Genomic DNA, 22,531 nt, shown 5'->3' with positions numbered 1-22,531 from the left:
GTAGGAAAAAAACGATAGCAACAAGCAAAAGAATAATTGAGAGTCCCATAAATGTTGGTTGGATTGCATCTCGCATCGCAGTGACGCAGCAGCGATGATGCGGTGCGGTGGTGATGGGAGGGAGAGTAAGTAGTTCGGAAGGTATTTTTTTCAGCAGGTTTTCTATAGCAGCCAAACAGATACCAAGAATTTCTTAGTGCAGATGAAGAAGAGACACACATTTGTAGCGTCACCAGACCAGTACTTTCTGATCAATTTTTTTTATCGCATCAGTCGTTTCTGCCAATGGTACTCTTTTCCCAACCGATTTATTCAAAACTGGGGCCCTTAACGTGTTCTTGAGTCAATTTTGATGAATATTACTCGCTTTTCGGTGCACCAAATGTCCAAAACATTCTTTTTAGTTTCCAACTGAATATGCGACATTGTGTGAACTTAACTAAGGACGTGACTATACTTTTAACAATTCAACAAGATATTCTGTAAAAACACGGCTTTCACTCCTTGATGTACGAAGAATACTGATTTTCAATGTTTCAGTACATGACCAAAAATTTCATCACATGCCATTTCTTGCCTCGGAAAATCACTTGGCGGTTGGTAGAATCTACCCTAAATTCGTTAGTTTGGTTCAGGAAGTTATGCAAAAACTAATCAAATTTCTGCTTCATTTACTACTGGATTACTACTGGTAAATCATAACTGAGTTTGTAGAAATACTGTCCCAGATAGGAATTCATCATGGGGAAAAATCAAGTGTCAATCAATTTGACACTGATCATTAGACAAACACAGGTTTGGTGGTTTATGTGACGTTACTTATTTTTTAGCGTCTGGATTATTTTGCTCAACTGAAGTATCTAATTAATAGCAAGGTTGTATTAGCATGTCTGGATTTTCAGCTTTCATCAATCGATTTTGACCCTTCCTTAGTGTAATATAGTTATCATGTGCATTAATCAGACTTGAATAAACTCTGTTCCTTGTTAGTCAATTTATAGTAGGGCAAGAGTAGTGGAACCGGTTTTTCTGAGGTTTTTTTTTCACGAAAACTGCATTCAGAACTCTGCAACAAGGTGACAGACCAACACGCACTCGGAAATTCCACCGGTGCGGCGCCAAAAATCAGATTGCCTGAACTGCATTAAATTTGTCCCATTCAAAACGCAAGGTAGTTCGTTGTACCCTGCAGGCAAATGTTTGCAAACAAATCACGCTGCAGCTGCAGTTGTATCTACTTGCACAGCATTTAGCACATCACATTGCCATTCAGTTCTGCTGAATGAATGACCATTATCTTCATTACGACTGTTACTTAGCAGAACCCAAACCTGATGCAAAAGATCAACAAAAAGTGAAAGTTAAAACTGCAGCTTGGATTTACACGTACCTACAGCAAATTGCCGTCAAGGTCTCGGTCAAGTTGTTATTGATGCATAGGACTAAAAAGGGCATTTCAACCTTCGAAGATCGGCCGTAGCTAGTGTATAGTAAAAAGTTGTACTCAAACCGGCAGTGTGGGGTCGATATCGTTTCCCGGGCAGCATGAAAGGCCTGATCAGAACATAAAGCGGAGGGAAACATCTATAAATACGACAGAATTATCGCGCTTCCGGGACTAGTCCGGAAGATTCGGTCGTTGAAAGATGAAGTGTTTTCAGAAGACTGCAATGTCCGAGATTAACTCCGCGAGTGATCACTATGTGTCAGTCCCCAAGTTCTATGCCGGTTCGGATGTGTTCATTACCGGTGGTACTGGGTTCATGGGCAAGGTGCTAATCGAGAAGCTGCTCCGGTGCTGTCCAGACGTTGGCCGCGTGTTTGTGCTGATGCGCTGCAAGCGGGGTAAAACACCCGAAGCACGAGTTCAGGAGCTGACCAATAATCCAGTGCGTTTTCTGTGTTCCTAATTGAGCGTCTTTTCTGTGCAATCGGGCTTTCTATTCTAAATATCGTATCAATTATTACAGCTTTTCAAGTGTCTGAAGATGCAAAGTCCCGCCAGGTTGGCCAAGCTGGTTCCGATTTTTGGCGATTGTATGCAGTTACGGCTCGGAATGTCCGATGAGGATATTAACCTGTTGCGAAGTGTTTCGGTTGTGTTTCATTTGGCTGCTAGTGTGCGGTTCGATGATCCGCTGAAGGACGCCATACTGACAAATGTGCAATCGACAACGGAGATTCTAGAGATCTGCAAAGGACTACCGTCGTTGAAAGCAATGGTTCACGTGTCAACGGCGTACAGTAATCCTGAGCAACGGAACGTAGAAGAGCGGGTGAGTTCAATTACTTGTTACAGCAAAAATAATATTTATTATTATGCGCATGTATTAAGGTGCATTGTTCTAAATCGGAGTATTTCCAGTCTAAAATGTAGATAGAATACATTTTTTATGTCTTTACACTCTAAGTAGAATCAAGCCTTTCGTTGGCAAAAGGACTTTTGAGTAGGTATGGGTTTATTCTCAGGCTTTTCCACACTAAACTTACCTCCAGACTTAATAACCTCGGGTCTAAAGCTTCGATAATATCATAGACTATAGCACGTTATACGTTGTTAGAGTGATAGCTTGCAGGAGTATATGATAAGGTCGAAAAGGAAGGAAGTAGGTTACTAGGTCTGAAGGAGAAGACAAAAACTCTATAACACGGAGCAGGTTACGTCTTAACAAGTAACTGCAAAAAGGTAAAAAAAAACAAAAATTTGCGAACAGCGAAAACGTCCGGACAATGTCACAAAAGATCAAAAAACTACTAGTCGCAGTGGAGTCCACACAAAAAAAAATCTCTGCAGATATGTTGACTGTCTCCCTTCGGTTGCATTTTATATCATTTTTTCCTCAACTTGCAACTTTGTAGGAATAAATTTCAAATAATTGATTAATTTATTGTTACCGGAATATGAGTTGAAAACTGGACTTGTACATTTAAAATGACAATTCAATTTCAATTTTACTTTCAGAGAAAATTTTTAAAAATTTAAATTTTTTTTTTGAAAATATAATTTATTACAAGAGTTTTTCCAGCCAGCACGATCTGGAAACCCGTATAATTACATTCCATTCATTATCGATTTAAATAAAACTTTGCTTATTCATTAAACTGAATATTTCTTGCGTGAGGAAAAATTTTTTGAGCTTAAGAGTATTTTTTATAAGAGTGTGTGCATTCTAGCTTACACTTTAATGGGAACATTTATCTAAAAAATTTTAATTGTATAGAAAAAGTTGTCGTATTGATTTGATGGCTCCCTTAAAAACCAGTCTGAAAACTAAAACTAAAAAAAAAAAAAAAAAGACTAAAACAATTTGAAGGTATTTTTCTTATTTTGTCTTTTCCCAAATATTCTAGGGTAACAAATTTCAAAACCATCTCGTCAAAATCTTCCGCGAGCGGGGGCCTAGTGTGGTTGGTAACGTCTCCGCCAACCACGCTCGACGCCTGGGTTCGAATCCCACCGCCGACATAGGTGTCGATGGTTGTGAGGTGGCGTGATCCACTCACAACCAACCAAACTGGTCTAGATTCAATCCTAGCCGACACCGGGAGATTTTCTGAGGCGAAAAATCTCTGGGATCACGCCTTCCATCGCATGAGGAAGTAAAGCCGTTGGCGCCGGGCCGTTAATAAACGGGTCGTGAGTTAGGGTCCTGGGTGTGGAGTCGCCTCCCTGGGCGTCGGTGATTGGCCCAACAGTGACGGAACAAGACCGACGGAAAATAAGCGAGAATAAAAAAAAAAAAATCTTCCGCCCCAAGCTCAGAGAATTTAACTTATCCTCACACGCCGTGTGGCATATTGTACAACTTTAATGCACCTCAGGTTTTTCTTCACCAAAAGTTCATTTAGGGTCTAGGCTGATGTTTGAAAATATTCCATCGGGGAGAACTTTAATAAAATGAGTTTGATTTTTTACCAATTTTTGCTAGGTATAATACATTTTAACACATGGTGCGGTGGCTGCTACCGTGTGGTGTACAGGTGTAAAATAGGCGAAAAATATCCCAGTCGCAAAATAACAAGAAAAGCGTGGCTCTGCAACGTTACAAATAAAAGTTGTTGAAAAAACTCAGAAAAAGGGACAATAAATTTGTATGTCGTTAGATAGCTAGAATATTAGCTTTGAATAGTATCCCCAGTACCGTAATTAACTTCAATTCATTCCTGATAACCAACCGGCAAGTGGAAGCTGCAGTTGATAAAACGTGTTCTTCTGCTCATGGGCCTGTTGGCTTTCCTTGTTGCGTTCTAAACAAAAGGAAAACTGGGGTGACATTGCGCATTTCGTTTCGAGTAACTCGAACGAAACCAAATGATCGCTGGTGGGCGTTATATTTCGTTTTTCGTATTATTTTCGACTTTGCGGGGTAGATGAGCCGAAACACAAGTGACAATGACAGCTCATTTTGAGCTTAGAGCAAAACTGGCAGTATGTGACGTACTCGAAAATAGCGACAATCGTTGGAATCGAGCTGCACAATGCCACCTCTGAATTTATACGCCCACTAAGATTGCGGTTTAACTTGTCGTTTAAAGGATGTGTTTTCCCCACCAGTGTAAAAAAAGTATTTTGTAAATTCTTGTAAATTTATTAATATACCTAATAGCCCTAAGACATTTTGTCATGAAGACCACCAATGTGTCAGAAGATTTTAACAATAACACACGATTTTGATAACATGATAATTGTTATCACCGGTAGAGGCGAACCAGCTGGAAGCCTCTTTAATAAAGGCAAAAAATATCACCATCATTTTTTTTAACACGTAATTAATGCATTTAGAATCTATAATATTGTGTCACGTATAGAAATGTATTTAATGATGATAGTTGAGTTACATTATGCTTGACAATCCCAGTTATTTAACTATTTTATTCAAATTTTCATCTATATATATATATATATATATATATATATATATATATATATATATATATATATATATATATATATATATATATATATATATATATATATATATATATATATATATATATATATATGTTCGTGTCTTCAACTTACTTCACAAACTTCTATCAGTTAACGCGTATGGAAATGTTGAATGAAAATTCTATGGGACTGTTATATTTCGTAATATATTTGTCCATATGTTGACCAGTAATGAATATAAAAATATGCTGTAAAACTTTAGGAAAAGAGTTTTTTTGAAAAAAAATACACTTTTCCATTCATATTCATATCAAGGACAACACACATCGTCGACAATCAACTATGTACCACGAAACCTACAGTCAGTCTCTTCTAGGCACGGAGCATCCTTCGCCTTAACATAAAAACCGTTTACTAAATGGTTTTAAACTAAGCCCTAGCTTTACATATGCACACGTAGAATACACGTGAACACATTGACGCTAGAATCTAAGTTTCACATTTATCATTTTGTTTGTGAAGTCGTGAAACGTACTTTCCGGACTAGCAGAGATCTGACTGTATGGCTTTCGACTCGGTTAAGGATGCCAGATTTTGATTTCAACACGATTCGTGAGGTGCGCGAAATTTTCTAAACTTGTATTTTAATTTTAACGCACTCCGGAAAAAGGTCGTATCGAAATTATGCACCGGGAAGTGTGGAAAAGCTGTTGAAGCAGTAAATGACGGGAAACTTTCCATGTGTCAAGCGTCAACGAAATTTGGTGTTCCCTACGGAACCATTTTTAACAAAAAAAATGGATTGCACACATCGAAAAACGGCGCCCAGACTATGCCTAGTGAAGGCGTCGAGAACGACCTTACGGAGACCATTAAAATTGCTGAAGAGTGGGGCTTGAGAGTCAGAACATCGCGAAAATCGAACCAAATTCTCCCGGTAAGGATTGGTGTTACGGATACATTAAACGAAACAAAGATGTCTTGTCAGTACGACAATCGCAGAATATAAAAAGGAGCCGAGCTAAAGTTTGTCCAGAAACGATAAATTCTTACTTCGACAAACTTACTATTGTGCTCGACGGAATCCCTGCCGCAAATATAGTCAATTATGATGAAACAAATTTTGTGGATGACCCTAAATCCAAAAAGGTCGTCATCAGAAAAGGAGAAAACCATGCCGATAATATTATGGACCACTCGAAAAGCTCTTTTTCAGTTATGTTTGCTGCTGCCGCGGACGGTTTCGTTCTTCCACCTTATGTTGTCTATGCTTCCGTTCACCTCTACAGCACATGGACCGAAGGAGGGCCAAAGGGTACCAGATATAACCGTTCCAAATCCGGTAAAAGTTTAAAATTTTCCGAAAGCCATAGATCTCTAACTTCTTATAAATTTTCAGGCTGGTTTGATAAAGTTATTTTCGAGGACTGGTTTACTTCTATGGCGTTGCCCTATTTCATGAATCTGAACAATGACTTGCCGAAAGTGATCATCGGGGATAACTTAGCCTCCCACTTGTCATATAAAGTGATGAAAAGCTGTTTAGAGAACAGCATTCGATTTGTTTTTCTCCCCCCTAATGCAACGCATCTGTGTCAGCCGTTGGATGTGGCATACTTCAGACCCCTGAAGCAGGCCTGGAGGAAAACACTGGACATTTGGAAGAAGCAGCATAGAGGGTCAGTTCCGAAACATATTTTCCCGCGTCTACTAAAGGAAGCACTATTGAATATTGACAAATCTATTTACAGAACACAGCCACAGCAAAATCTTGCGTATCAAATTCGATAGCACTAAAATCTCGTTCACAAAATGTCATCTCCGGCTTCAGGGCAACAGGTATTTTTCCTTGTAATCGTAATGCAATTCTGAAGAAATTGCCTGGCGGAAACAAACCGGTAACGCCGACAAATGGATCATTCTCAGAGTAGTTGATCAACCTATTCAAGGCGGAACGGTATTCGCAGGTTGAAAAATCGTATACTCCAAGTGACTGTTGGAGAAGAACATCTCGCACGTTTTGATATCAACGAAGATTGATCAAAGGTTGTTCAATCAAATAATTCAACATCTGTGGAGAAAGCTAGTTGTAATCGTACAGCGGACGCACATTCTACATGTCTAAAACAACAGCGAATAATAAAAATCAAATAAGAACCCGAAAATTTGTCGTATTCAGAAGCTGACGAAAACACGGATCCTAACTGTTCCGCAGTAAGCTGTGGCCAAAGAAAGCGTCGTGGCCGACCCGCCAAGATCAAACAAGAAGAGGAAGAAGACTCAAAGAAAAATCTTGTGAACAACGAAGGAAAAAAATCGAAACGGAAGTCGAAGAAGCCAACCAGTCGCTGTGATTTTCAAACGAAAACTCGAACTATGCATCAATGTATTACCATTGTTACTTGATCTGATTGATATTTAATTATAATTAGTTATTGAATTAAACGTTGAGTTGTCTGATAAGGTACAAAAGCAAACTTTAATTCAGCCCTCAACTTTTTGTTTAAAGAAAGTGAATATTAATTAAATAATTCTCCAACCGAAAATTTTTTCCTCATCTAGTTCAGTAAATGAATTAAAATTATCTAAATCGAGAGCTGTCAAATTGCAGCTTCGGATGAAACGTTGGTTTTCCGATAATGTTGTCTTGATTTCTGAGCGGTCAATTTCACCCCTAAAACAGATTTTTTTCTTGAAAAACAATTAAGCGATTCTTGACATACAGATGTTTATTGAAGATGATACCGTTACTGATGCTTAACTTGAAGAGCAGTACTTGGTTTAAAATTCGATTATTCTCCTAGAAAGGTATAGCAATCACTGAAAAAACCAAAGGTATAAAAGTGCTCCAAAGGGTCGAATCTCGTATGTTAATCGACTTAGTTCGACGAGCTGAGCATTTTCTGTATGTCTGTATCGATTTTCTCAGAGATGGCTGGACCGATTTTCATGAAACTAATTGCAAATGAAAGGTCTAGTTGCCCCATAAGACCCTATTGAATTTTATTGTAATGGGATTTTTAGTTTCGAGGTTATGTATCAAAATGTGAAAATAACAAAACTTCATTATCTCAGAAACTACGCAACCGATTTGAACAAAATTGGTATTGAAAGAACCCATATTGATTGGTATTTGCCCATTCATTGGATGCCCCTCAGAAACGATCAGTAATATCAACTGCGTTAAAGAATTTTATTTTCACTGATAAGAACATTCAAATTAATGTATAAGGAACAACATTCAATTATACATTATTTGAAATCTACTGACTAAAGTTGACATAAACAATCTAAATATTTATACGCAGTATATGAGTACAAATCGATTATACCACAATCAACACAAAATCGCATCATATGTTTGAAAGAATTGAATGTTATTTGCATGTATATGTGTTAATGAACATATCATATGTGTAAGAATGTTATATTTCAAATGTTCGGTATAGTAGTGCTGTTGGCTACCAAAAATTTGTTGTTTAGAATGAATATACAAAAGCAAATTTTAATTCAGCCCTCAACTTTTTGTTTAAAGAAAGTGAATATTAATTAAATAATTCTCCAACCGAAAATTTTTTCCTCATTTAGTTCTGTAAACGAATTAAAATTATCTAAATCGAGAGCTGTCAAATTGCAGCTTCGGATGAAACGTTGGTTTTCCGATAATGTTGTCTTGATTTCTGGGCGATCAATTTCACCCCTAAAACAGATTTTTTTTTCTTGAAAAACAATTAAGCGATTCTTGACATACAGATGTTTATTGACGATGATACCGTTACTGATGCTAAACTTGAAGAGCAGTACTTGTTTTGAAATTCGATTACCAGCTTAAATACTTTACTATCTAAAAATATTTCCATATTATTGTGAAAAGTAATCAATTTCACCCCGTTCCATGGTACCAGTTATCGTACAAGCCACAGGAGCATGTTGAAGAACAAGCTTAAGGTCTAGATTGAATTTTCGGCACACCAAGAACTTTTGTAAATTGCAATGCGCTTGAAATTATGACAACTTTAGTTCTACTTTTTCGATTCGGATAATAATTGAATTTTTATGAAAACATTCCTAAAAGTATTTATTTTTGACGTGGGACTACGTCTTTGTTTACTATACTGGGATGCATTCTGTAAAATTGGAAATGAAACTGGCAAATGTTGCGTCAGATTTCAAACGTTAATAACAGCATAACCATATGATGGATAACAATAACCAATACCTTGTTGGGTAGATAAAATGTAGAACAATTTTGTAATATGCTAGTTATCTTTCTAATTTCATTGCTAAGCGATAAAATTGATAAAAAGTTTCAATGACAAATTTACGCGAACAATGAACCAATTACATGCGAGCATCCCTAGCACAGAAGTAAAGTAGAAAGAGTTAATTCCAAAATATACACATTCATAGAAGAGTAAGAGCCTGCAAATGCTTGTGAATTTTTGGTTTATTTACTAAGATTCATTCAGAATCTCTTTTTACATTTCAAAATTGTTAGATGATATATTATTATTCTAAGCTTTACCATATCAAACGTATATTAGCTGTCGTCGTTATGCAGAGAATGTAGTTGTAGGCAAATGAAAAAAATTGTCGAGCAAAAAACATAAATGGAATTGTTGATTGTTACGATTTTTTGCTGGAACTTGTTAATAATTTTGTTTTACATATCTTTTTATGTTTGCCAATTAATGAACCTTTGTAAGGGCTCCCATATTATTTGAATGTAATATCCATAATAAATAAATTAAATGAATAAGACAAAACCATTCATCATGATAACGTAAGCATTATTGGATTTGGTTTTTGAGGATATAGAGTTAATTCTGACTTTGGCGCATTACGAGAAATGCTTGGTGCTTATTCAACAAGCACGATATGCTTGTGCCTTGTCAAATACATGTTGTTTGCGCAAAAAAAAAATACTTCAGGCATAATATCGCCAAATATAAACGATATTCTCTCGAGTGTTGTTGAATATATTTCAAAAATTGATCTCCAGGGGAGGCTGAAAATGAAAATACGTACAGTCGCTGAGCAAACACATTGATTCTGTCTGCAGACTCTGTATATTTTGTAACAAAAAATTCCCTAATTACAATGTTTAGTCCCACGTCACCATTTCTTACAACCCTAGGGCTGTATACCTTGTAGTAGTAATGCAAGCTAAATAACTTTTGTTACTCCTTGTTTTCACAAAATCAAGTATGAACACCGTTTTGTGAACCTCTTATTGTGAATAGCTCTAAAAAGTAATTGTTTTCGTTGGTTATCTCTCCATAATCACCACAAAAAATCAAAGTGGCCCAAAACATACAAAACACGAGCAATAAATATAACGATGTTACTATTTACATATTAATAAGTTAGCGATTAGCGGAATTTCCGCTAATGTTGATTTAGCGTTTAGCGATTATCGAGCTAAATTTTCCGATTAGTGGTTTAGCGATTAGCGTCGCTCAATTTTCGGTTAGCGGTGCCCACCACTGAAACTTCAAATACTCTTCTGGGCATTGAATTGACAAGGTTATGGAGAGTATTTACAGAGATTCGTTGCCAGCATGAACGTATGCATGATTTAAGGTCTTTGTTGTGCTGAGCTGGCGTCCATTGGCGTAAACTCTTGCAGCCAATATACATCAGAGGTTCTCGGTCGGGTTGCAATCCTGGCCTTGTTTGGCGGAAAACATAAATAGAAGTGTTGCCTTGCTGAAATACAACAAAATATCTTCCAGAAGCTCGCAGCAGTTGCTGGAATTGATTTTTGTGATGATCCAGCAGACAGGAAGTATCTCGTCATTAGAAAATCCTCCCCATACCACAACCGTTCCTCCACCAAAATATCACTTGGATCGAGTGACATTTAATTCCACCAAATCGTGCCATAATAGTCAGGGCCATTTTCACCAGAAAAACATTAACCTCGATGGCCCTGACTGTTACAGTCAATACTGGCATCTGGACGAGGGAAATTTTTGCCTTTCTCCTAGAAAGGTATAGCAATCACTGAAAAAACCAAAGGTATAAAAGTGCTCCAAAGGGTCGAATCTCGTATGTTAATCGACTTAGTTCGACGAGCTGAGCATTTTCTGTATGTCTGTATCGATTTTCTCAGAGATGGCTGGACCGATTTTCATGAAACTAATTGCAAATGAAAGGTCTAGTTGCCCCATAAGATCCTATTGAATTTTATTGTAATTGGATTTTTAGTTTAGAGGGTATGTATCAAAATGTGAAAATAACAAAACTTCATTATCTCAGAAACTACACAACCGATTTGAACAAAATTGGTATTAAAAGAACAGGTATTAAAAGAACCCATATTGATTTGTATTTTCCCATTCATTGGATGCCCCTCAGAAACGATCAGTAATATCAACTGCGTTTAAGAATTTTATTTTCACTGATAAGATCATTCAAATTAATGTATAAGGAACAACATTCAGTTATACATTATTTGAAATCTACTGACTAAATTTGACATAAACAATCTAAATATTTATACGAGTATATGAGTACAAATCGATTATACCACAATCAACACAAAATCGCATCATATGTTTGAAAGAATTGAATGTTATTTGCATGTATATGTGTTTATGAACATATCATATGTGTAAGAATGTTATATTTCAAATGTTCGGTATAGTTGTGCTGTTGGCTACCAAAAATTTGTTGTTTAGAATGAATAACAAATCCAGTAGAAATTATCAAGGTGTGTTTTTTAAGTGTTGGAGTAAATCTATTTTAACAAATAATAAGTTCGAATGAGAAAGGCTGGGTCTCACCGATAGGTGGGTTAATTTAGGTTTTCTAAGTCCATATCACATTCTCAGCCCGTGTTCATTATTAGCATCGTCGAAAAAATCACAAACATTGCCTACTTTATAACTTAAAATGTACATTAGAGCTGGAAGTAATTTTCACTTTCAGCTCGTTCATGTTGAAACTGTTTTCATAGTTTTCAGTTTCAACTGAGAATCTATCACCGACAGTGAAATTTTGCAACACTGGTGGCAACTATATATTGCCATCAACAAATTCTTTCAAGGTATCACTTGTATAACTCCCTCTAGGGGTGGCACTTATGAGGAAAATTTTAATACGCGTCACCTTCAAAAGCAGAGGGGCTTCACTACTGTCAAATTTCATATATGTGTGCGTTATCGATGATTAACTCTGGTCCATGACGTTTGTTGGTCCATGATGTTTGTAACTATGAACAATAATAGGGGAAAAATCAGTCAACACATTCATGAAAGTTTTCCGCGGTTTCTCGAGTTTTGATAAAGAAACGTTCCAATCCTACAATATTTTACATCGATCAATTACATGACCAAAATGAACAAAAACCAAAACAAACGCCATGTTGCCGAACATGTTGGTTACACGATGTTTGACAGTTAGATCCCCCTGTTCAAAAGGGTGACATGCTTCTAAGAGTATAATCTCAACCAATTTTTCAAAAAAGGGTAGATTTAGTGCAATTAAAAACAAACGTGCTAACTTTCATAATTTTTGATAACAAAATGATTTCACTGCAACCATGGGGGTGACACCCAGGGGGAAAAGTGTGACACCCAAATTTTTTGTTCATAGCATTTCGCATTTCACGATTACTGTGATTTTATTCACATGCATTCGATTCCACGTTACTGGCACCAGCGTCAGTAAAGCCTGTTGCAATAAGGCTCACTATTGGCTGTTTCGGTTGCTTAAGGTGATTAGGGATGCACAAGGCTTTGATACGCACCGGCTCGCAAAAGTTACCAGAGGTTTTTAGAGCGCCTCAAAACTGATCGTTCGCCCGAAACCGAAGTCTACCGAAACATAACGATTTTTGTGTGTATGATACATATTCTGATTTCGATCTCTGTCAGTATATTCATTCCCAGATCTCCCAGATGGTCTCGATTTACGATGCTGGCCTAACAAGCCAGTCGTCGTAGGTTTTAGCCTCGGCTCGGGAGAGACTGTTAGTGTCAGTAGGATCTTAGCGCTAGCCCCGCAATTGTCCTGTACACTAAACAGTCGGCTGCGAAGTCTGTGTATAAATAAACAGAAGGTCAAGCTCCGGATCGGAATGTAGCACCAAGGCTTTGCTTTGCAGTATATTCATTCTACAACGGTTGCGTTATGCATTTAACAAAGTCAGAGCAATCGTTGTGCGTTTTGAGAGAACACATTGGTTGATTAAGGCTTGAACTATTGCGTGCATATACAGGGTGTTCAAAAAGCTCGAATACAACCGCACGGTCAAAGAGTAGATACTGCGACGTCGTAGTAAGGTTATTTGCAGCACGCAGGAAACTCTTTGTCTTGCAACAGCCACACAATATCCAAAATAATCAGCTGTGGGTGCCGACGTTGGCACGCATTCCTCCGTTCGTGCTTATTCCGCAGTCCCAGAGCGCCACGTCGGTCGGTGATGGTTTTGTAACGGCACCCACGCGTCCTGTAAAAGCCTACAGGGTTCCGTCACATTAGGTGACATACTTAGAAAACGGGAAGAACCGTATTCTTTCTACGTTGACACAGCCTTCAGCTGTGCATGAAGGTAGGTGAGAGCTTGCTTACAGTTGAAGCCAAGTCTTCCGACAAAAACCGGCACCCGTAAACACAATTAATTAAAACAAAAGCTCGCGGTTCGGTACTTGATGGGCCGGTAACTCGTCGCCGCATCGCGAGGGTGAGTTACTGGCAATTGTTTGTAAACAAGGTAGAGTGGCTGAGCGCACAGCTCACCGCTCTCGATAGAATTAGACTAAGTGGGATTAGGGAGAGGTTCCGCGAGGGGAAATTGTCTCTCGCGGAATACACTCTAGAGTTAGCAGTAAGTTCCATTGTAAGTAAAAGTGATTCCGCGCGTTCGCTGGAACGGAACGGAAGAATATCACAAATTCCTGGTAGGGCAACAGGAGTCGCCCTACAGTTTGAGGGTCGTATTCAGGCGTGGGAATCTCGCATTGATCGAGAACAAACGTGAAAATCAACGCCGCGTTTTATAAGGCCGATGTTCTGAAGAAGGTTGTGATCCCAGCACTTCGGAACCTCTACGGGAAGTATCATTACGTCCTTCAACAGCACGGCGTACCGCTCCACAGGTGAATAGCGTCCAAGCGTGGTGTCGGGTGAATTTGACTGATTTTCTCGGTAAAACTTTGTGGCCTTTAGCTCCCCGGATCATAATTCTCTGAACTCTTATGTATAGTCATACATGCTGGCCTATCAGAGTGTACATATGGACTAATTTAAGAAGCTTTAACCTTCATGTTACCCTTGTTTCGATTTTTTTTCGAAAAGTTCTCGATTTTGACGAAATTTCTTGACAATTTCTAAACCATCAGATTTAAGTAAAATGTTTTTTTTCCAAAGAAAAAACATTTTTGGTTGATGAGATATCTAAAAACATATGTTGTCCACCCTGGTGTGTGGTTTTCCACACATAGGGGAACTGCTCCATTACTCATCTCAGCCCATATAGTAGAACCCTCAAAAACTCTCTTAAAAGCTCTAAATTTAATATTATAGTCGGGCATCTGCACTCGAAAACTGATTTAATTCAATCACCTACCTTAGAAAACAAAATCCGCGCATTGCTTCATACGGCTGCAACGAGACTCGTTCAGCACCCAACCAAAGTTTTTTTCATTACTAGCGGACCACTTTTTATTTTAATAATTAAACAAAATCATCCACACTAAGAATACTTTCATCTTTGAAATGTTCACCTCAAATTTCCAAAAACAAGCTTGAAATAGCAGAAATATATGAGATGAATTTCTATAATTACTAAATTTCAATTGTATGTATTTTCATCTGTTTGCACTGCGTTGAAGAAAATCAAAAGTTGCCAAATCAGTTTCTGTTAATACGAAAAGTCATACTGAAAATGTTGAATTATTCCAACATAATTGACAAAAATTTAGAGCACTGCAGTGGTTACCTAGGTTACCAATTTTTCACGTACACAACTACAGCGGATATCCTACTTACTACGACGGGCTGCGCCTACGTTCATTCATGATAATGTGATTCATTCATGATTAACAGTGTGATGACAACATAATTTTGCCACAAAAATATTTTTTCAATGAGTGCTTACATACCTAAAGCTATAGATACCAAATAATCCTGTTTCGAAAATCGGATAAGGTATATATGTGCATGTGTGTTTATTTATTTATTACGACAAATATATCTAGATTTTCTCAGCATCAGCTGAACCGATTCGATTGTTTTTAGTCGCGTTTGAAAGAGCCTAAAGTCTAATTAGTTGATGGAAAATATAGTTTTGATTTGAAGGTTCGTTTAAAAGTTACGTAACAAAATGTGATCAGTTTATATTGGAACCGATAAACTAACCCATTTTTTTTCAACGGTTTGACTCATTTGAGAATTTCGGGAAATAGATACGTTTGTTAGGATTTGTAGGCAGGTTTAAGAAATGTACATAGGTGCATTCTTACAATTCGCAACATGAATATTTAAATCAAAAGGCTTCGTGAAACATGTGTAAAAGTATATGTTTATATGTTTTACCCCAGGCAGTGTGAGAACTTTTACACGTATGGGTGCAAATCCAAACGAATACCTAATGCAAAAAGGTACCCATTTAGTGCTTGCACAGCTTGTTTAAACACTGCTCATCATTTACACAGTTTTATGTCTACTGTGAGACTACAATACTCGCACTTTTAGGTATACTGAAATGGATTTAGAATGGATTTTAGAATATTCTAACGACCATTCCTAGCACTAAATTGCTTCATTTGGTCAAGCCGATGTTAGGAGAATTTGTTTTGTTAAATTATTCTTATATCATTTTGTTTCGTGACCTTTGAATGAATCATCGGATCAAAGAGATGAGATAATCCACATGTAGGTATTTGTAACTAAAAATCATGAACGCAAACACACTTTAAGACATTTGATCGGTTTTTGTTTCATTTTGATTGAAATCATATTGCTAGATTGTTTTTGTACACTGTAAGCATAATATCATTCAATTACCTCCGAGACATTAGTGAACATCAAATTTTATTTTTTAGCATAACTTTTGAAATTATTCAATTTTGAGTATATTTTTGAATAAAAATCTAGCCTGCAATGCTTTACAAACGCTAGATACTAAAGTTGTCATATCAGTCAAGCCATTGAAAAAAAAAAAAACAGATACAGATCGGAGACTCGATTGTCCGGTATTCGATTATTCAGAATTTTAGACTCGATTATTCGGAATTTTATTTTTTTGGTGTTCGTTTTATAATTTTTAATTCAAAATTTTACCTTTACTACTATCTCTTCTGGCATATATGTTACCATTTATGTCACTTCCGGCATGTTTGGGACATGTTCGAAGTAAGTGAAAATAATCAATGCCCGATTTTTTTTTGCTTCTCAAGATATTACCCCTTTTCGCTTCAGAAACAATTTCTGGTTACGCCACTGCATCATTCAAGTAAAATAAAAACCAAGAAATATTTATTTTATGTTCGTTAATAGCAAATTTGAATATATTTTCTGTGATTCGATTATCCGGAAAACTCGTTTATCCGAAATCAAATTTTTTTGATCTTCATGGTGATCCAGTCCAACCTGTAGTTTGTCAGCTTCCATATGAACTGATCACATTTTGTGACGTAACTTTTAAACGAACCTTCGCATCAAAACGATATTTCCCATGAACGAACTAGACTCTAAGCTCTTTCAACCACGACTAAGAACATTCAAATCGGTTTAGCCGATGCTAAGAGGATCGAGATATATTGGCGTAAGAAATAAATAAACACACAAACACATACGATATCCGATTTTCGAAACAGGATTATTTGGTATAGCTTCTGAGCACACAATGAAAAATAAAAACATTTCAGGGGCGAATTGTTGTTGTTTAACAAGGAAGAAAACGCCTCAAAGGATTCAGAATAAAATTTTTGGAAATGATATTGAAACGTCCTTCTTGGTTTGGTACACTCGAATTACATAGACTTACTGGTGTTGAAACATTAGAAGCTATGACAAATAAAATTATTAACAATTTTCGACAAGAGTTGTTGGAATCTTCACATGTTTGCACACACACACATCCCTTATCCCTTATCATCTACGCACTATATAGCGCGAAATACTGCTTTAAACTTGGCATTTCTGGATAGAATCGACAAAAACACAAGCATCATAAATGTAAACAAAATACGAAATTGAAGGAAATAAGACGACTGGATAATCGATCCAGTTTCTCCACATAATCAAGCATCTGAATGATCGTGCCTCCGGATACTCGAGTTCGACCTGTAGTAACAAATAGATTGACTTGCGTGATTACGCGGACATAATTGTGATTACTTCCCTAAGCTGCGATTTACAGAATTTGTAGTTGAACAGACAGGTTCAAAAGCCCCTGATAACGCTAGAGGGTACCCAGTACATAACAGTGAATCTCTCTGGTGAAACTGGTTGAAATATAGGAAATATATCTTGCATATGACTCACGTATACCAGACTCAAAAAATGTATCGATAAACGACTTTTGGACTGACGTGCATTTATATCGTAGCTGTTGTCTATGAATAAATCCATAACAGTTCTGTTAGTATTGTAAAAACATTATATGTATTTTTTTCTCTAAATTTTCAAGTAATTTTCGTTAAACGACAAGTTACAACTTTATTCCAGATCTTGTACTAATGCTCGTTAGATCCACGTTAACAGGCTCTTAGTGATTATCATTAAAATCTAGCCACTCTAACGGTATTTAACAATTAGCACATGGTATATCTATATTTTCGTGTGACAGCTTATGCTAATTTCGAATCGTTTTTTTGTAAAGAGTGTCGCTAATTTTAATTATTGTTCAGTATGATAACGGTAGCCAACGTTTTATTCTTCATTTCAGCTATATCCACCGAAAGCCGACTGGAGAAAAATGTTAGAATGTGCTCAAAAATTTGATCACGCTGTTTTAGACATTCTAACAGATAAGTAAGTAAAGTTAAATTCAAGTCCGTTCTACTGATTTCTTGTTTTACTTGTATCCAATGTTAGAATCACAAACTTCGCTCCCAACACCTACACATTTACAAAGGGCCTGGCAGAACAAGTCTGTTTAGATTATCAGAACCAGCTTCCGTTGGTCATCTTTCGACCGTCGGTCGTGGTTAACACCATCGACGAACCCCTGGTCGGCTGGATCGATAACCTGAATGGACCGTCCGGAATGCTGCTGGGTGCCGGGACCGGTGTCGTTCGAACGGATCTGATGCCAATCAAAAACCGCATCAACGCCATACCTGCGGATATATGCATCAAAGCGCTACTACTGGCGGCATGGCGACGTGGCACGATAGAGGCCTCCCTGCGGTATAACTATTTACCCGTGTACAACAGTGCAGTTGAGGGAGAACACACGTGGCAGTTCCAAAAGGTGCTGGACTGCGGCAAAGCAAACATGAACAAACTGGTGACCAGCCAGCTTTTGTGGGTCCCCGGCGGATCGGCGACCACGTGGCGAATCAAGTACTACCTGATGGTGCTGCTGGTGCACATACTCCCAGCAATGCTGGTCGATGGTCTGTGTTTGATATCCGGAAAATCACCGTTGTAAGTTTTTTCACTGTTTATTTCATTGGTGGCTAAGATTATAAAATTTATCTTTTTCAGTTTGCTAAAAATACAACGAAAAGTGTTTTTAGCGCAAGCCGCGCTGCGTTACTTCGCATTCAATCAGTGGAATTTCGAAACCCAAAGGGTTCGATCGCTGAGAGATGACTTGAAGGGCAATGATATGTAAGTTTGTTTGATTTCGTTTGAATAATTGAATATGGTCTCATTTTTTTAAATTTGTCTCAAAAGCGAAAACTTTAGTTGGCATCTGTCAGAGCAACGGATTGACCAGTTCTATTACGATTGCTGGATGGGCGTACGACGATATCTTCTGAATGATCCAGACGACACGCTACCGCAAGCCATACGGAAAGTGCACCGCTTGATTGTGATCGATCGGTTGCTCAAGACCAGCCTCGGTCTGTTGGTGGTTTGGGTGGTGTGGAAAAGTTCGCTCTTCCAAAATTTGGTAGGTTTGAGCGGTCGATGACGTTGGCGAACCAGGGAATTGTGAAATAAAGTTGATATTTTTCTCTAAGCTACGAGCTTTCTGAATGTTCTGATTTATTAATGTTGACAAATGACAAACTAAATGCTTAAGGTACACGCAACCCGTTCTGTTTACAGTTAAAGAATGTATCGGTAGTTTAGTTTCATTACATTTTTTTTTTTAACCCAATTGTTTGCTGGTTCTTTTGGATGATTAAATTTCAGGAAGCGATCATATAGCGGGTGTGTGTAATCACATTTCATCAACAAATTCGTAAATATTTTCAAATAAAATTTGAACGCAATAAATATATGATTTGCCATGCCATCGATCATATTCGCACTGTTGAGATTTAGCTTTGCTTAAAAAACATAACCAACCATGTGTGGGAAGGTTTAATAATTGATGAAATACTGTGCATGCCTTACATATTCACCGCCTGTCCCAAACGCTTGTGCTGCAGTTCGGCGTTTGGAATAACGTTTCGGATGCTAGTTATGTTGTCTGGTTTGGCATAGACATCTGCAACAAGCTCTTCCAGCGGAATCTCTTTGTCTGTTTTAGCAAGTTTCGTAGCAGCATCAACTTCCCCACGAATTTTCGATTCGATTTCTTTTAGCTCCTCGGGCGTTGCAAGTTCGTTTGTGAGAATTTTCTCCCTCATGGATGTTATCGGATCACGGGTCTGGCGTACTTCGGCAATTTCGTCTCGAGAACGGTAGCTGGTTCCTGGGTCAGACATAGAATGACCTGAGTAACGATAGGTCGCACTTTCCAGCAAAATTGGACCTTTTCCACTGTTGCAGTGTTCTATGGCAAAGCGAGTTGCCTCCCGTACTGCCAAAACATCCATTCCGTCCACCCAAATACCAGGCACGGTATCGCCACGAGTATAGTAGTTTACATTCGCCGAAGCACGTTCAGCACTGGTTCCCATACCATATCCGTTATTCTCGCAAACGAATATGCATGGCGAGTTCCATAACTTAGCCATGTTGTATACCTCGAATAATTGTCCCTGGTTAGCGGCGCCATCTCCATATGCTGCAACGCAAACACCATTTGTTCCATTGTATTTGGCTGCAAAAGCAATACCCACTCCAAGTGGAACCTGAGCTCCAACAATGCCATTTCCACCGTAGAAGTTCTTCGCATACATGTGCATACTGCCGCCCTTTCCGCGTGCACTACCGGTTTGTCGTCCAGTAAGTTCCGTCAGTACTCCGGCAATGGGAACACCCATCAGGTAAGTCCATCCGTGGCATCTGTACGCGGTAATGCAGCTATCTTCCTGTCGCATAGCCGCTCGTATGCCAACGGCCGTCGCTTCTTGCCCCGAGTACAGATGACAGAAGCCTCGGATGATTTTTTCCTTATAAAGATTACCGGCAGCCGTTTCCATGCGTCGAATTGTGTACATCTGACCGTAGTACTTCAAGGCATCCTCCTTGGTGAGGGTAACCGTTGTTGCTGGACCTTGGTCTAGATTGTGTAGCTTAAATGCCTGCAAGCAAGAAAAGATATGTTTCTAATAACTCACGCTTACGTTTTCTTTGCTAATATTCATAAATTAATATTTTTAGAAATTCAAAATAAGTTGGTGTTTTGTCTTCTGCGTAAAATTAATTAAAACCTTCGCACTTACCCTAGTCTCAAACGTCGCCTCCGTAGCATACCCATTGCTCTGTGGTTGAGTTGTTAGTACTTTCTGTAAAAAGAAAGACGTAAGCAATGCTTTAAAACATTTTTCTTATCAGCGCGGTAGGACAGCACTAAGGGCACAGCAATGATAGAAAACATATATGAGCACCTTTACTGGGTCACCAGTGTTGTCTGCTGATGATGTTTTCAGCACTACTGCCGCAGCAGGACTAGCCGATGTTTTACTACTGCCGACACTACCAGATGTTCCGGCTCCAGCCCGGAAAAGAGTTTTAACCAACTTAAGAAGCCCCATTTGGGACTACTGATGGCACTAATAACGATGACCTTATGAACTCAACAGCTGTTTTACGACAAATAGTGACAGCGAATATTTTTGATTATTGTTATGCAACCACTTTACGCAGACTGTTTGATTTTACGAATGAGGGCGAATTTACGGAGGAAGAGGGTCATCATTGCAATGTATCATCACCGGAAAAGGCAAAAAGTAAACATCTGCGTAATAAGTGGTTAAAACGAAGCTTAGTTTTACTTACCAGACTACCAAGAAGCCCCCGCTGAGAGACAGATTTTGCAACGTTGGAGAGCATCTTCGACGGAGTTGTTTCGCTGAAAAGGACTGTAAAGTGTGAGTTTCGCTGAGGTCACACGCTATTCGCAATTTCACTTATTGTTTTGCTCTACGCAGTCGCGAAACAGCACGGCAAAGAGAAACTGTCAAAACGGTTGTACGCGAGAAGTTCGAAAATACGGAGGCGTACGATCGAAGCGCTCGAGCGCGTAAGTGGTGAGCATCCGCAATAGAATACACGTGGTAGCGTGGTTAACGAGCTTTTAGTTCAGGTGAGTTTAATATTTTGAGAGAAATGAATAATGAATTAACTGAAAGTTAATTCACAACACAATCACGTGTAGCATATAATCGACAATTGCGGAAAAAATATGTAGGTTTATGCGTCTTGTCATACTGAAAAATAGTTCAGTCATTACATCGAATTTACGTAATTAGTTTTTAGTCTTTTTCAAACTTTTTACAAGTGAAGTTTTTCACAAAAGGTTTCTAGGATTCGCGCGGTTTCATGCTGCGCGAATTACCGAATATTGGTGGCTCGTTCTTCATGCGTATATTTTTCATCATGAATAAACAAAATAAATAACATAAATAATTTTGGAACCTGCAACTAATAACGTGTGAATAAATCGTTTTAACTAAACTTGAACAGTTTTGTTAAAATATACACAGGCGTAGCTAAAATTTGACTAATGTCAGATTGACAATTAAATCAATTTAGTTGATCTCAGTTACTAATAAAAAATCTTGTTTTGTACAACGAAATCTGTTGAATTTGAAGGTTGATTTAGTATTTAAAATAATCTCCTGTTTCTCATAACGAATTTATTTCATATTGTTTGTCTTTTTACATGAACGTATCCCATGTACAAACAGCGAATGTGGCAGTTTCAGATAACTTATTTTATACTTCAGTGTCCTTGATCTTCAAATATCTTTACTAAAAAGCTTTATGATTTCATAGAAGATCAAAACAATGGTCGCAGGTGTTCAAATCTTACAAATAAATACATTTCGAGTGTGCGAAAATGACGCATTTTAGCTGTATCATTTACTGCTTTGCTGTCGGCAAATTAACCACGAACTATGCTTCATAACGAAATATGTAGTAAAATACAGAAACATACGTATCGAGTTCTCCAAGCAGTCTGGAAAATATATAATCTAGGAATGTCTATCACAATGTTTGTTTCAAAAACTAAAAAACAAAAATATTTATATTTTGCTGGTAATAACATTATTCTATAATTTAGCACCACAAATTTAAATCATGTGAACTTGTGATGATGATACATAAAAAATATTGTAT

At 37.8% G+C, this 22,531-nt stretch overlaps 3 protein-coding genes across 6 annotated transcripts; 2 read left to right on the top strand and 1 right to left on the bottom strand.

Moving 5' to 3' along the window:
• The first annotated feature begins 1,543 nt into the window (after window positions 1–1,543).
• LOC129723518 (putative fatty acyl-CoA reductase CG5065) lies at window positions 1,544–19,034 on the top strand. Its single transcript, XM_055677783.1, has 6 exons — window positions 1,544–1,889; window positions 1,971–2,276; window positions 17,790–17,875; window positions 17,939–18,493; window positions 18,554–18,679; window positions 18,746–19,034. The coding sequence occupies exons 1-6, from the start codon at window positions 1,647–1,649 to the stop codon at window positions 18,984–18,986; spliced, it is 1,557 nt and encodes a 518-aa protein (XP_055533758.1). The 5' UTR covers window positions 1,544–1,646; the 3' UTR covers window positions 18,987–19,034.
• LOC129723520 (uncharacterized) lies at window positions 6,023–7,293 on the top strand. 2 transcript variants are annotated; one of them, XM_055677788.1, is made up of 3 exons: window positions 6,023–6,233; window positions 6,291–6,570; window positions 6,643–7,293. In XM_055677788.1, exons 1-3 carry the CDS (start codon window positions 6,080–6,082, stop codon window positions 6,680–6,682), a joined length of 474 nt encoding a protein of 157 aa, XP_055533763.1. In that variant the 5' UTR covers window positions 6,023–6,079; the 3' UTR covers window positions 6,683–7,293. The 2 variants fall into 2 exon arrangements, with proteins under 2 accessions (XP_055533763.1, XP_055533762.1); XM_055677787.1 differs by having other exon boundaries at window positions 6,291–7,293.
• Window positions 19,035–19,036: 2 nt separating the features above from the next.
• LOC129723519 (pyruvate dehydrogenase E1 component subunit alpha type II, mitochondrial-like) lies at window positions 19,037–21,345 on the bottom strand. Of its 3 annotated transcripts, none has more exons than XM_055677784.1 (4): window positions 21,188–21,328; window positions 20,797–21,056; window positions 20,632–20,694; window positions 19,037–20,490 (listed from the first exon to the last, which is right to left on the bottom strand). In XM_055677784.1, exons 2-4 carry the CDS (start codon window positions 20,941–20,943, stop codon window positions 19,411–19,413), a joined length of 1,290 nt encoding a protein of 429 aa, XP_055533759.1. In that variant the 5' UTR covers window positions 20,944–21,056; window positions 21,188–21,328; the 3' UTR covers window positions 19,037–19,410. The 3 variants fall into 3 exon arrangements, with proteins under 3 accessions (XP_055533759.1, XP_055533760.1, XP_055533761.1); XM_055677785.1 differs by having other exon boundaries at window positions 20,797–20,991; XM_055677786.1 differs by lacking the exon at window positions 20,797–21,056 and having other exon boundaries at window positions 21,188–21,345.
• Window positions 21,346–22,531: the final 1,186 nt, after the last annotated feature.

This window comes from Wyeomyia smithii, chromosome 2 (genome assembly GCF_029784165.1).
Source record: "Wyeomyia smithii strain HCP4-BCI-WySm-NY-G18 chromosome 2, ASM2978416v1, whole genome shotgun sequence".
Lineage (NCBI taxonomy): Eukaryota > Metazoa > Arthropoda > Insecta > Diptera > Culicidae > Wyeomyia > Wyeomyia smithii.
Note: the sequence above shows the minus strand (reverse complement) of the source record. Positions and strands in the feature narration are given on the sequence as shown.

What these genes read in the sequence shown, in the direction of transcription:
- LOC129723518 (XM_055677783.1), top strand. Translation starts at nt 1,647, where the DNA reads ATGAAGTGTTTTCAGAAGACTGCAATGTCCGAGATTAACTCCGCGAGT. An exon ending in AACGGAACGTAGAAGAGCGG is followed by an intron (nt 2,277 to 17,789) that starts GTGAGTTCAATT and finishes TCTTCATTTCAG; the next exon opens with CTATATCCACCGAAAGCCGA. An exon ending in GACTTGAAGGGCAATGATAT is followed by an intron (nt 18,680 to 18,745) that starts GTAAGTTTGTTT and finishes TTGTCTCAAAAG; the next exon opens with CGAAAACTTTAGTTGGCATC.
- LOC129723520 (XM_055677787.1), top strand. Translation starts at nt 6,080, where the DNA reads ATGGACCACTCGAAAAGCTCTTTTTCAGTTATGTTTGCTGCTGCCGCG. An exon ending in ATATAACCGTTCCAAATCCG is followed by an intron (nt 6,234 to 6,290) that starts GTAAAAGTTTAA and finishes ATAAATTTTCAG; the next exon opens with GCTGGTTTGATAAAGTTATT.
- LOC129723519 (XM_055677784.1), bottom strand. Translation starts at nt 20,943, where the DNA reads ATGGGGCTTCTTAAGTTGGTTAAAACTCTTTTCCGGGCTGGAGCCGGA. An exon ending in ACACTGGTGACCCAGTAAAG is followed by an intron (nt 20,695 to 20,796) that starts GTGCTCATATAT and finishes TTCTTTTTACAG; the next exon opens with AAAGTACTAACAACTCAACC. An exon ending in AGGCGACGTTTGAGACTAGG is followed by an intron (nt 20,491 to 20,631) that starts GTAAGTGCGAAG and finishes TCTTGCTTGCAG; the next exon opens with GCATTTAAGCTACACAATCT.